At 30.0% G+C, this 11,238-nt stretch overlaps 3 protein-coding genes across 7 annotated transcripts; 1 reads left to right on the top strand and 2 right to left on the bottom strand.

Moving 5' to 3' along the window:
- Positions 1–115: 115 nt before the first annotated feature.
- Whd (carnitine O-palmitoyltransferase whd) lies at positions 116–6,593 on the bottom strand. 4 transcript variants are annotated; one of them, XM_074245002.1, is made up of 11 exons: positions 6,306–6,593; positions 4,352–4,506; positions 4,028–4,164; positions 3,687–3,963; positions 2,704–3,432; positions 2,385–2,518; positions 2,177–2,242; positions 1,911–1,976; positions 1,585–1,693; positions 753–1,382; positions 116–595 (listed from the first exon to the last, which is right to left on the bottom strand). In XM_074245002.1, the coding sequence occupies exons 2-11, from the start codon at positions 4,490–4,492 to the stop codon at positions 491–493; spliced, it is 2,394 nt and encodes a 797-aa protein (XP_074101103.1). In that variant the 5' UTR covers positions 4,493–4,506; positions 6,306–6,593; the 3' UTR covers positions 116–490. The 4 variants fall into 4 exon arrangements, with proteins under 4 accessions (XP_074101103.1, XP_074101101.1, XP_074101100.1 ...); XM_074245000.1 differs by lacking the exon at positions 2,177–2,242 and adding an exon at positions 5,168–5,306 and having other exon boundaries at positions 6,306–6,592; XM_074244999.1 differs by lacking the exon at positions 2,177–2,242 and having other exon boundaries at positions 6,306–6,592.
- A 1,002-nt stretch (positions 6,594–7,595) lies between these two features.
- Th1 (negative elongation factor complex member TH1) lies at positions 7,596–10,277 on the top strand. Its single transcript, XM_074245006.1, has 4 exons — positions 7,596–7,747; positions 7,934–8,109; positions 8,272–9,803; positions 10,021–10,277. The coding sequence occupies exons 2-4, from the start codon at positions 7,934–7,936 to the stop codon at positions 10,053–10,055; spliced, it is 1,743 nt and encodes a 580-aa protein (XP_074101107.1). The 5' UTR covers positions 7,596–7,747; the 3' UTR covers positions 10,056–10,277.
- On the bottom strand, positions 9,972–11,123 carry LOC141528785 (protein stunted). Of its 2 annotated transcripts, XM_074245013.1 has the most exons (4): positions 10,983–11,123; positions 10,662–10,792; positions 10,370–10,395; positions 9,972–10,208 (listed from the first exon to the last, which is right to left on the bottom strand). In XM_074245013.1, the coding sequence occupies exons 1-3, from the start codon at positions 11,009–11,011 to the stop codon at positions 10,382–10,384; spliced, it is 174 nt and encodes a 57-aa protein (XP_074101114.1). In that variant the 5' UTR covers positions 11,012–11,123; the 3' UTR covers positions 9,972–10,208; positions 10,370–10,381. The 2 variants fall into 2 exon arrangements, with proteins under 2 accessions (XP_074101114.1, XP_074101115.1); XM_074245014.1 differs by lacking the exon at positions 10,370–10,395.
- Between the last annotated feature and the right edge of the window lie 115 nt (positions 11,124–11,238).

Raw genomic sequence — 11,238 nt, 5'->3', positions numbered from 1 at the left:
TATACAAAGACATATATAATTATATATGCAATTAAATAATTTCATTTTTAACCAGTCACCAATTAATATATTATATATATTCAAAAATATATATAGATATATGTGTAAATATATGTATATTCATAACAATTTATTTAATTTTTGTTAACATACTTTATAAGCTCCAAAACTTTAGTATATAAAATATTGTATTTATATATATATAAATCTAAATTATTGTTTTTTTTGCATTGATAGGTTGCTCAGTGATTGAGTATGTCTCTCGCAAGTAATTACTAAATAAATAAAAATTTTTAATACAATTTCGAGGATAAATTTTAAAAACTAATAATGAAATATCTAATTTTTAACGAATATTTACATTTCTATTTTGCGAGAGACAATGATTTTAATTTCAATCAATTTGTGCATAGTTAATTATAATTATAATTAAAATAATAATAATAATAATAAAACAATATGGAACCAATTAATTAAATAAAGTGAAGTGTTAATTAACTGATCCGTTTTTTTGATGATTTTTCTTGACAGACACCATGAGATCCTTAATATCAGCTAGTGCTTTTTCTATGTGTTTTGCAAATCTTGATGAATCCTGAAAATTATATTATTGATAAACATCTGATTAAAAAAATTATATATGACACTGAAATTAGCAGACAATTTTTTTAAATAAATAAACTAGGTTTAGAAAATTATTTTTAAAAAATTGAATTTATATTTTTTAATTAAAAAAAAAAAAAAAAACTCACTGTAGCTGGTGAACTAGTTTTGCTGGAAATATGCAAAAATATAAGATCTTCACCAGCAATAATATAAGAAACACCATAACCATCATCAGCAACTGGACCAAACCCGCCTCCAGCAGAAATACACTTCGGGAACTTTTTCAAGTCCAGCTTAGGAGTCTGTCCGTGGGGAGTCTGAGAGGTGGACAGCTTCCAGGGTTCACTGAGGACTTCTTTCAAGAAGGGCGAGTCGACCTCCAGGTACTTGGAGACGACATACAGACAGAACAAGTGTCTGTCGATTCCTTTGCCGCACATGGCTTCCTGGTAGCCACGTTGGTGCTGCAGCGCAGCTGCCTTCAGCAATTCGTGTCTCTCAGCGATACTCGCTGATTCGTTCTCCATTGACTTGACCCAATTAGCGGACTCGATGGTGCAGGGCCGGACTGTTTCTGTTCTTCCTTCTCTGAACAACCGCGTCATTGAGGCTTCGTATGTCAAACTAAATTTACCAGCGTCTCGGTAGTATGCTAATTGGAGTGCCATTTGAATATACGCATCCGGAGACATTGAACATGTCTTCATAAATCCTTTTCCGTAGTTATCATGGACGTAAATACGCAAATCTACGTCGTTTAATAATTTATGAGCATCCTAAAATAAAAATATGGTAATTTTATATTGGCTATTTTTAATTTGGTGCATTAGATTAGCAATTTTAATATATTTAAATTTTTTTTTGTTTTTGTAATCACTTGTTTGATTTTTTAAATAGAGAATTTAATTTAAAAAAAAAAAAAAAAAAAAAAAAAAAAAAAAAAATTTTTAATAAAAAATTAAATTTTGTAATAAATACCTCTGCCGCACGATTAATTTCATCAATACACTCTGAAGTAAGATCCCACTGCAATCTTGTAGGAGTCAATGAAAATTCTGGTGTACCCGCGCAATGTCCATCTTTGTATCTGTTTTAAAATAATTGCACCAAATAAATGAATAAGAATGCATTTATTGAATGAGAGCAATAAAATGAATGTTAACGCTTAAATGTTAGGTCAGATGAAATCAAAGCGACATAAACAAAACAATTAAAAATAATTAATGAACAATGCAATGCAGCAAGAAGTGAGTTGAACATGTTGCTTATATTTTAGATTTAAAGAATAGTCAAGAGAATATTACCCATCTTCAAATACGTCACTGCCAATAACGTATTCCCACATAGCACCCATCACAGGAGCATCGGCCCTAACAAGCATAAACAATTAAGTTAAGTAGCTTTATAAGAATTGTTGATTTTCTATCGCTTAGTTTTACAATAAGTACAATAATTATTTTATAATTTAAAGTAATAATAATTATTATAAAGGTAGAGACAGTAGCAAAAGAATTTGGAGTCACGGCTGAAGTAGAGATCAGAAAAAAAAAAAATATCCGGCGGTTCTTACATGCTCTCATCAACTTCTTCAGCTACTATGTGCTCCCATAAATGAGACATCACTGCAGCGTCAGCCCTGCTCATTTTAGTTCAAGTGGTAATTAAGATTCGGGATTTTTCACAGTCCCGATTACGTATTTTATTTTAATTAACATTTTTTAACTAAATTGGAAGTATAAAAAAAAATTTTATTTTATTTTAATTTGATTATGACTTACCAGGAGTGCTCGGCATTGAATCCAATGCGACCATTAGTACCGATGCAAAGAGTAAATGATTTATCAAACCATCTGTCGTATCCTTTACCGTGTAATAAAATTCTTCCATACTGGTCTAATTTTTCTGGTCGTTCCTGAAAATATTTATTATATTGAAGTCAGAAAAATTTTTAATATTTTTAATTTATTAAATTAAAATTAAAAAACAATTAAATTTATAATTTTTTACATGTAAAATTATTTTTTAATTAAATTTTTTTTCATAATAATTTAATTTTTATAAAAATAAAAAATAAATCCAATAATTAAAATAACTTACAGAATCAAATTCATAAGGAAAATCATCAACCGCAACAACAAACGCAGATTTTTCAATTAAATCCAGAGACAATTTGTTAGTACCCTTAGAAAAATATTCCTCTCTAGCTTTAGCCCAAGTAGTACGATTAGCAGCAGTAAGAGCAGCTAATTTTTCCTCCCCATTAACCGGCGCGGAGTCGTGGTTCATGATGTAGTTAATCTGCTGCTCGATTTCGCAAGCAGTCAGAATCCTGTTTTTGTAGTAAATAAGCAGCTTGTAATAGCGACCTTTGTGATAAACCACGACGTGCTTAGCGTCATTGTAGTGGACGATCTTGTCAGTCTCGATCCCGGGGATCCTCGTGGTATTAAAGAGTCTCTCGTACTGCCAAGAGCACAGAGGCACTAGACCCTGTAACTTAATCGGCTCCAATTCTTGTCGTTCGATACTACGTCTGTACTGTAAACACAAGTGTATAATACTAGCAGCACGTGCAGCCTGTACGTCTATTGGATGCATAAGTATCGCATCAATACCATAAAAATTAGAATTGACCATAATTGGTGATCTACCGCGCAAATAAACGTACTCCTCCCACCAATCCGACACGTAGTTACTCGACCACCACGACTTTAGTATCAGGTAACGCTGCAATTTAACAGCGATTCCTTCTTCAAATTCTTTTGCTAATTTTTCCATCCGGGCGTAGTTTTCGTCGTCTAGTAATGGCCTCACGCTTCTTAAATACTGTAAAATATAATTTATATCAGTAAAAATTTATTATTAATCTAATTAATTATTAAGTATTAATAATATACACTGAAAAAAAAAAATTATTTTTATTCAAAATTGCCATTATTGTGACAAAAAGTTAATTTATAAATTTTTATTAAAAAAATTCCTAATTTTATAAAAATAATTTTTTTGTCTCAGTATATACTGCAATAATTTATCTAAAATACTCAAACAAAAAAAAATGATAAATAAAAAAAATTGTTAACCCTTTTAGTAGTTTCCTCAACCGAGGGCAACGGCAACCGCGGTAAGGACCCTTGGAAACTATAAAGCATTGGTTTGTTCCACCCGGAGAATAATTTAACCAAAATGACCCACAATTTGGTACTTAGAGATACTTTTCCCCCGCGACCGCGGGCCTCGTACATCCATCCTTTGTACATCAGGAGTAACTTCAGGCAGTAACGGAGCGTGTAAATAACTACCAGCCACAGTATTAAGCCTACTATTATTGACGCCATCAGGTGGGCTGATATCGAGGAGCTGAGTAAAATTATTAATTAATTTTTTTTTTAAATAAATAAATTGATAAAATTAAAATAATTACCCGGACACATAAGGGACAACTTTTCCAACTAAATCATAAGGAACCTTGAACCCAGTAAAATGGATAGCTGCAACTATTCCTATTGTCAGCCACAAGCTTTCCAATGACGCTGGGTAAACTCCAGTCTTCAAATTGTTCTGAGAAAAATAATAATAATAATAATAATTATGACAGGTATATAATTAATGTAGATACACGTGATAAAAAACGATGACTAATTTATTGACATTGATCGACGTCATTAAATTTCTATATAAAAATATTGTTATCAATGTTTGCTTAAAAAGCAATAGAAGATAAGATTGATAAATAAATAATTCTTACAGTGAATCTAAAAAATCTTTTCTTCCATGACCGTAATCCAGATTCCCAGACTAGATGGAGAACTTCTCGATCGAAATTAACGTCCCATCCTTCGTGGGTTATTGAGAAGCTGAAGGCTACCGCTGAGTGAGCTTCTGCCATGCTTGCTTTTTACTCTGCAAAGTGAAAGCATGTACAATAATTTTTTGAAAATTTTGACTAAAAAAAAAAAAAAAAATATTAAAAATTTACAGAAAGAAGAAATACAAAAAATTTTACAGATTAAAAATAAAATACAAAGTGTTAATTAAAATGAAAGAAGAAATATAAAATTATTGACAACTAAGGACATAGAGTTCAATTAACCTGAACAAAAAAATTTTATTAGTAATAAATATATTTCTTCTCAAGATTTTTGACCTTTGATCATGACTAGCATCTGTCTAGACTTTACCTGAATGATTAAAATACAGAAAAAAAAAAAAAAAAAAAAAAAAAAACTGATTAAGTTATCAACTTATTGAACCCAAAATAATTCTAGACGTAAAAAAAAAAAAAAATAATTGCGCAATTTCTAGATAAAAATATTTTAATTCATATTGATATCTAATGTCTGTATTTTGTTTGATAAAAATCGCAAGAAGAAAAATATACATATATATATATATATATATATATATATATATATATATATATATATATATATATATATATATATATATATATATATATATATATATATATATAATTTAGATATTATTGCAGTTATCGTGATTATAATTGCAGAGGAGAATTAAAATGATGACATGTGTTGTATCCACATATATTTGTGTGTACATATAGGAGTAAGTGTTGAGGATGTGGCGTTGTGGACTTTGGACTTTAAGAGCGGTTGATGGGCCAATGATGCCAGAGTGTGGGTCATATTGTTAGTGCTTCGGCCTTCGTTCAATCCTATGTCTACTGCAGCTTGCACCTATTAATTGTACTTTAATTATTTAAATATTTATATGCACATAAATTTATTGTTTTAAATAAATATTGATAATAATTAATTTAAATTGTTAATCTGATGTAACCTTTTATTTACTTTTTTTTTTTATTTTTTATTGCACTAACAAAGGTATTTACTTGACCTATGATACGGTAGCGCATGACATTGTCATTGATAAGAATAGGTAAATAGACATTTAAAAGTTTTTGTTTACAATTTTTAATTAATAAATTAAATGTCTGTTGATCTTTTGTTTGAGGAATTATTAACTAGTCATTATTGATTTTTTTCCGTTAATTTGAATTGATACAAGGTCACCTGATAAATTTAATCATACTATTTTACTCTGGATTAACATGACACTATTACTATTATTTTTATTATTGTTATTAATTTTTTTATTTAATTTTTTATAGCTAAAAAAATTTTACGGTTTCAATTTCAATTATTAGATAGCAAAAAATAATTAATAAAAAATTATACAGCGAGTTGAATAATAAAAAAATTATGTTATTGAAAAAAATGTTGATAAAAAAAGTAAACATTTTAAAATAAATAAACGTAAAAAATTACATTCACGTATTCATTTATTTAAAAAAAAATTACGTTTGAAATTAATTAATGGAAAAAAAATCTTACGTATGTCAATTTACAATTTAAATTGTATTTAAAAAAAAAATTAACTTAAAAACTAATAATAATAATAATAATAATAAAAAATAAAACAGGTGACTTTTACTTATTTTCCTTTCGCTGAAACACTTTCTTTATTTTTTACTGGATTCTTTCTTTTTACCTAATTAAACTGGTGAACAAATAAGCCTTATGTGTTATTTATATAAATACATACACAATTGCGTAATGAAGTTTTGCGCTAAAAATTGTAAGGGTCAGTTTATTAATAGTGTGGTGTTAATATATTGTAAATATGAATATATAGTTAATAATAAATAAAATAAAAATAAATATTAACAAACTTACAAGCGAATAAAATCAACCAGCTGGTATGATACTGTAACGTTGTTATTATTATTCTTTGTAGAATTTCAGTACTCGAACGGAGTACGTTTAAATATCCAGATGCAGAGTCATTTAATTGTGCAATTTTTTACCTGTTGATTTTTTATTTGGTGGAAAATTAAATTAAAGTTATTTGCGTTTGGTACGCCAAGTGCGCACTCACTTTTAGAAAAACGTTTTGATTACGATCTAGGATCGATGATCGAGCGCGACTTGTTAATTTGTAGATCACTGATCAAAGCGTTGAGCGAAACTGAAGTGAGAAGTGAGAAATCGGAAGTCGCCGAGCAGAGAACGAGCCCACCAAGAGCCACCAATGCAGCCTCTACACACTTTGCTTGAGTACGCGACATGTTTACTCGAGAGAGCGACAGAGATAAAGACAATACAATGTTTTATGACACGCAATTAACGGAATGTCCCGAGTTTCATGTCAATTTATTTTTTTTCTTCAATTTCTTTTGACAGTTCAATTATTTTTTTTAATCAGGTATTTATTTCTATGAAAATTTAGTTAGCTGAAAATTAAAAATTTTTTATGACACTGAAGTTGACAGACATTAAAAATTTTTTTGAAATTTTATAGTAATTAAATTGTTGTAAAAAAAATTTAATTAAAAAGTTCCACGTGTGAAATTTGATAAAAATTGTAAGTGAAAGTTTTTAAAATCATTTTTTTATTGCAATTGATTTTTTATAAAAATTTTTAAAATTGACGGCTAATTTCAGTATTATTATATTTATTTATTGCCGTGTGATAAATTTATTTTATTAATTTTATTAATTAATCATTTTTTTTTAGCTGTCATACAAATTGTTTATTTTTTGAAGAACTCGGTTTTTATCGACATTAATTTTTTTTACTTATTTATCTGTCACGTAGTTTATAATTAAAATATAATACTCAAATCAGCTGACATTTATTAATTTTGTTTATTTTTATAAAAAATAAATTAATTTTTTTAATTTTGCACTTATAATTTTTTTATAGAAATTTAGTAATTAGAAAAATCCAAAAAATTGACAGATGTCAGTTAACTTCAGTATCATAATTAAAATTATGTTATTTAAAAACTTGACGAATAATTTAAAATTATTTACTTACTCCAAAAATTAAAAAATTAAATTATTTGTTTTTAAAAAATTATTTTGTAATAAATAAATAAATAAATAAATAAATACAAATGTTATTAACAAAATAATAATTTTACCATAACTCATTGTTACTTGTGAGACAAAAAATGAGAATTCTAAATTAGATGGCGCCAGAAACTGAACACAATGATTTGAGGTTAAGTTGTGTTTTCCTTATTTTATTTTAAACCAATGTAATTGTTGGTTGTAATTATTATAAAAAATAACTAAAAAAAAATTTATTTGGATATTATTTAAGAAACTACAAGGTAATTTTTTTTAATTTTTCTATTAAATAATTATTTTTTACTTGTATTATTGTAAATAAAAAATTTTTAGCATCAAGAATTTATTTAAAAATAAATAAAATACTTTTTAATAAACCTTAAAAATCTAATTTTTGGTGCTATTATTTTATTAAACACTAAAATTAATTATTTTATTGGTAAAAATAGATGGCGAATGATTACGACGATGACAGAACAGCCTGGAGAGATGACATGCATCGTGGGGATGATCCATCAAGCGAGGAAGTGCTTGACAATCCCCAGGAAGTACTTCAGCAATGTCTGGATAAGTTTAAGACTCCAGATTATATTATGGAGCCTGGAATATTCACCCAGCTCAAAAGGTACTTTGTAGTTTATTATTAAAAAAATTTTATTTTTAATTTATTAAAATTTTTACATGTCAATTTTTTAACTTAATTTATTTATTTAAAAAATTATCAAATATCTGCTAAATTAATTTTAATTATTTGAATAAAATTAAAAAAACATTTTTATTAATTAAGGTATTTTCAAACTGGAGGCAACCCGGAGCAGGTAATAGAACTCTTGTCTCAAAACTACACAGCATGCGCGCAAATGGCGAACCTATTAGCAGACTGGTTGCTCATAGCAGGCGTAGACGTGGGAGACGTGCGAGCGATGATAGAAAACAACTTAAAAGACGTAATCCTCAAAACCTTCGACCCTAAAAAGGCTGATAAAATCTTCACCGAGGAGGGAGAGACGCCGGCTTGGTTAACAGAGATGATCCAGCATCACACCTGGAGATCTTTGATTTACCGTCTCGCTGAAGAGTACCCAGACTGCCTGATGTTGAACTTCACCATCAAACTAATCTCCGACGCGGGCTTCCAGGGAGAGATCACGAGTATCTCGACCGCTGCTCAGCAGATTGAAGTGTTCTCGCGGGTGCTGAAGACTGCGATCACGGGGTTCCTCCAGAGCACCGAGAACTGGCAGAACAGCATCCAGGAATGTGCCAAAATGGTCTGTCACGGGCAGCACACGTACGTGTACAGCCAAGTCTTGCTGCAGATTCTCGCCCAGGAGCCGCGAGGCGGATTCATGATGAAAAGACTGTCCCAGGAGATCACCAAGTGCGCCCAGCAGAACCGCCATGACGTCACGCCGATCACCATGGCGTTGAACGGTGCTGCGGGCAGTCCTGCTGCGTGCCAAGCTTTGACTTCCATGTTGTCGAGGAACAACCTCAACCCCGCGGACATTTCCGTGCTTTACAGACACTATTCTTCCGCAGAGCCACCGCCGATCGAGCTGGTGAGGAACCCCCAGTTCCTGGAGCTGCTTGTCGACGTCCTGTTCAAGCCTGGGGTCAAGCTCAACCCAGAACACAAGAGCAAGTACATCTACCTGCTAGCTTACGCTGCCAGTGTCTGCGAAACCCTGCCGAAAAAAGGAAACGCGAGGAAGCTGAACAAAGATGAGCTGAAGACCACCATCCAGGCCATTGAGAAGGTCCACAATATTTGCAACATCAACAAGGGATCCACGGAACTCATCGCTGAGCTCAATACTCTATACCAGGCCATCAGGTTCCCTGTAGTCAGTGTTGGAGTCATCAGGTGGGTCGAATGCACTGTCACAGAACCTTCTTACTTTAAATTAAGCACCGAGTACTGTCCAGTTCATCTGGCTCTTCTGGATGAAGTCGTCACTTGCCACCACTTGCTTCATCCCAAAGTTCTCCAGCTTCTCATCCAGCTGTTTGAGAGCAAGCAAGACGAGCTGGAAATTTTGGTACAGTTGGAGATGAAGAAAATGCTCATTGACCGCATGGTTAATTTACTCAGTCGCGGGTGCGTCGTTCCTGTTGTTTGCTATATCAAGCAGTGCTGGCAGAAAGACGATACTGATATCAGTCTCATCAGGTACTTTGTTACCGAGGTCCTAGAGGCTATCGCTCCGCCTTACACACCAGAGTTTGTTGAAATGTTCCTGCCCATGGTGGAAAATGAGGAAATTACTGGAACTATGCGTGGGGATAGCGAAAATGATCTTGTTTCTGAGTTTATTGGTGAGTTTTTTATTAACCCCTGAGAGGTGAACTAGATAGATAGATTTGCTGATTTTTTTTTAATTCTCACTTGTGGAATTTTTTTAATAATTTAATTGCTAAAAAAAATTTCTGTCTAAATGTTCGCCTGTCAGGAGTTAAAATTAATTCAGTTATTTAGTTATAGAATTGTGGATTCAATTAATAATCTTTATTAATAATTTATACATTTTTTTAGTTCACTGCAAAGCCCATTGTCCGGTTGAGAGATGACGATTTAAATAAAACTATTGATGTGGCCAAATAAATTAATTACCATCATTATTTTTTTATTTTGGTGGTAATATATTTTATAATTAATATTTATAACCATGGTGTGGGATGAGTGAAATTCTCTACCGATCTGCGAGTCTGTTTATGTGGTTTCTGAACAAAAATATTAAATTGTAAAATTAATAATTGATAAGTTGATAAATAAAGTTATTCAAATTTTAAGTTCATGTTAATTCATTCATTGAATGTTAATTTGAGTGCTGTAATTGGGAAAATAACTCTGTTATCAACACATGGGTCAATTAAAGACTTACTAAATGATGTGTTCACAATTTTTCAGCTGTAAAATTTAATTATTAATTTATTTACATCTCTAAATTTTTTTAATAAAATAGAATTTAATTAAAAAATAAAATAATATTAAAGTTAGCCGACATTTTTGATTTTTTTTATTTATTAAATTAATTTTTTAAAAATTACACTTAAAATTTTTTACAAGTAAAATTTTATTTTTTTGTGATATATTTTTTATTAAAAAAAAAATTTTAACGTCGGCTAGCTTAATTTTAATTTAAAAAAAAATTAATATTGAATTTAGATACTCACTGACTGGTTTACCCTCTTTCCAATGGGTGAATTTAACACTGGTATCATCACGTTTCGCAGCAGCGGTACGGAACTCGGTCTTCAGAGCTTGGCGAACTAATTTCGCAGCGATTTGCGAGTAGTTGATGTAGCTGGACAATAAAAAAAAATTTTGTTTTGTAAAAATAGTAAAAAATTACTGATTTAAGTCAGTAATACAAAATAATTTTCAAATTATTTTGAGAGGTTACATAATTTTGTAAATTGTCAGACAAGTGATACAATTAATTAAGTGGTAAAAATTATCAATTATGTAAATAAATAATTATTTTATAATCTTACTTTAATCCAGCTTGTCTCCATGCAGCCATTTTTTAGTAATTAATTTTATTTATTTGGATTTATTTCAGAGCCGAATTACTGAGTAATAATTTTTCTTTATGGTTATAGAACAGCACAAACTGTACAGTGATAGTTTTTAAAGTATTGATTAGTTGACAGTCGATAAAAATGGAAATTAATATATCAAACAATTTAAAATATTTTTTTTTTTTTTTTCATTTTTTAACAGAAAAAAAAATAATTTTATTATAAAAAT

The sequence above is a fragment of the Cotesia typhae genome, unplaced genomic scaffold (assembly GCF_013202065.1).
Source record: "Cotesia typhae breed Kobodo isofemale line unplaced genomic scaffold, CoteBio_Ctyphae contig_44, whole genome shotgun sequence".
NCBI lineage: Eukaryota > Metazoa > Arthropoda > Insecta > Hymenoptera > Braconidae > Cotesia > Cotesia typhae.
This window is presented reverse-complemented; position numbering and strand designations above follow the sequence as displayed.